This window comes from Chrysochloris asiatica, unplaced genomic scaffold (genome assembly GCF_000296735.1).
Source record: "Chrysochloris asiatica unplaced genomic scaffold, ChrAsi1.0 scaffold00679, whole genome shotgun sequence".
Lineage (NCBI taxonomy): Eukaryota > Metazoa > Chordata > Mammalia > Afrosoricida > Chrysochloridae > Chrysochloris > Chrysochloris asiatica.
Window position 1 is genome coordinate 127,089 of NW_006409197.1, and position 2,206 is coordinate 129,294.

Here is a 2,206-nt window from a genome sequence, read left to right on the forward strand (position 1 = left end):
TGACTTCTTCTTTATTTTCTTCAAACCCTCTGTGAAGTGTTTGGATGCATCTCAGTATCATTTCCTGAGTTCCTTCTCAGGCAATTCCCAAGCCTGCCCTCCTTCCAATGGGATGTTTAGGTCTACCTTCTGTTCATTTGTCTCAGTCACTCTATCTTGTGTCTGGACATGTACCAATATGGTAAGGTGTTTCTTATACATCTTCAATGGTTTGCTGTGATTTTAGTAATTAGATGATTGTATGTTGATGTTTTATTATGCTTTCTGATTGCCTCCAAGTAGGTGTGATCAGGAGATGGACTTCTCTGTTCACTCTTATTACTGAAGTCAGAGGAAGTGTAGCAGGTGTTAGATGCCTCGCTGGTGTATGCTGTTGATGGTGGTGGTGTTATATGTCATGGAGTCGGTTCCAACTCATAGCAACCCTGTACAAGGTTTCCGAAGGCTGTGAATCTTTATGGGAGCAGAAAGCCTCATCTTTGTCCCACGCAACAGCTTGTAGTTTTGAACTGCTGACCTTGTGGTTCGCAGCCAGATTCATAACCACTACACTAAAAGAGCTAGCAGCTGGTATTGACTCTTGCCTGGATGGTTGGATTTTATAAGGTATGATTGTAGCTTGCCTATATGACCACAATTGCTGTCTCTTCTTGAGTAATGTAGTGAATGAAAGAGCCCCCTAAAAGTAAAAAGGGGACCAGAAAACAAAATAGCAACAGCAAAAATTCCGATGAGATACTATAGTTTATAACCGCAGAAAAGAGAGAGAGAGAAAAAAAATCTGTAGTAAAATTTAAGTATACAAAATCTCTCTCTTGGCTTCTTCCCTTCAAGGCCACCTAACAAATTTTTAGATGTCACTTTTGGTTCTTATGACATAACTCAAGGATTTAATTTTTGGCCTGTTTCCTTTTTAGGCTGTCTCTCTCCCACTCCACAACCCCCATCCAGGCTGACAGTTTCTTATAGCTATGCACACAACTACAATTTGACAACAATATAACTTAAGATATGTATCCAAGAAAAATTAAAAATTTATGTTGAGACAAAAGTGGTACAGAAATGGTTATATATAAGCTTTATTAACAACATTCATAGCTAACAGTAGTTAAAAGGAAAATATCCTAATGCAATGTATTTCTATACAAATAAAAGATACTACATAAAACTTCATGTTATTTAAAATGTCTCAGTGGAAATAAAGAAAACAGCGTAGTAGTGAAGGCAGACTATGGCTTCTCCATGATTCTTAAGGCCTTTCTCTTCTATAGTTCTCATTTGTTCAGTGAGGCTTGAGGAGTAAGGAAAGACATAGTCACATTTCTTACATTCACAAGACTTATCTGCAATGTGAGATCTATTATGCTTTATAAAGCTTAATGTCTGACTAAAGGCTTGGCCACTTTCATTTAGGAAGTTTTTCTCTACTGTGAGTTTTCAGATGATTTGTGAGATGTGAGGACCGACTAAAGGCTCTGCCACATTCATCACATTCATAAGGCCTCTCTCCACTGTGAATTCCCTTATGAGCTGTGAGGTGTGAGGACATAATGAAAGCTCTGCCACACTCATTACATTCATAAGGTCTGTCTTCACTGTGGGTTCTCTTGTGCATTGAGAGACTTGCTGGACGACTAAAGGCTCTGCCACATTTGTTACATTCATAAGGTCTCTCTCCACTGTGAGTGAGTTTATGAATTGTGAGGGATGAGGACCTACTAAAGGCTTTACCACATTCATTACATTCATAAGGCCTTTCTCCACTGTGAGACCGCTTATGATTTATGAGGCTTGATGAGTGACTAAAGGCTTTACCACATTCATTACATTTATAAGGCCTTTCTCCACTGTGAGATCTCTTGTGATATTTAAGACTCGAGGGCAGAATAAAGGCTTTATTACATTCATTACATTCATGAGGCCTCTCTCCACTGTGAGTTCTCTTATGAACTGTGAGCTCTGAGGAGAGAATGAAAGCTTTACCACATTCGTTACACTCATAAGGTCGGTCTCCACTGTGAGTTCTCTTATGATATTTGAATCTTGAAAACCAACTAAAGGCTTTACCACAGTCGTTACATTCATAAGGCCTCTCTCCACTGTGAGTTCTCATATGCATTGTGAGGTATGAGGACCAATTAAAGGCTTTACCACATTCATCACATTCATAAGGCCTCTCTCCACTGTGAGTTCTCATATGCTTTGT

General features: G+C 39.1%; 1 protein-coding gene across 1 annotated transcript in view; it reads right to left on the reverse strand.

Moving 5' to 3' along the window:
- LOC102825358 (zinc finger protein 717-like) overlaps positions 1–2,206 on the reverse strand; it is a 5,107-nt gene that overhangs the window by 2,299 nt on the left and 602 nt on the right. The window contains exons 2-4 of the mRNA XM_006877932.1: positions 2,056–2,183; positions 1,720–1,778; positions 1,468–1,530 (exon numbers count right to left, since the gene is read on the reverse strand). Of these exons, the coding sequence (XP_006877994.1) occupies positions 1,468–1,530; positions 1,720–1,778; positions 2,056–2,183 (250 nt within the window). The remainder of the gene's footprint in view (positions 1–1,467; positions 1,531–1,719; positions 1,779–2,055; positions 2,184–2,206) is intronic.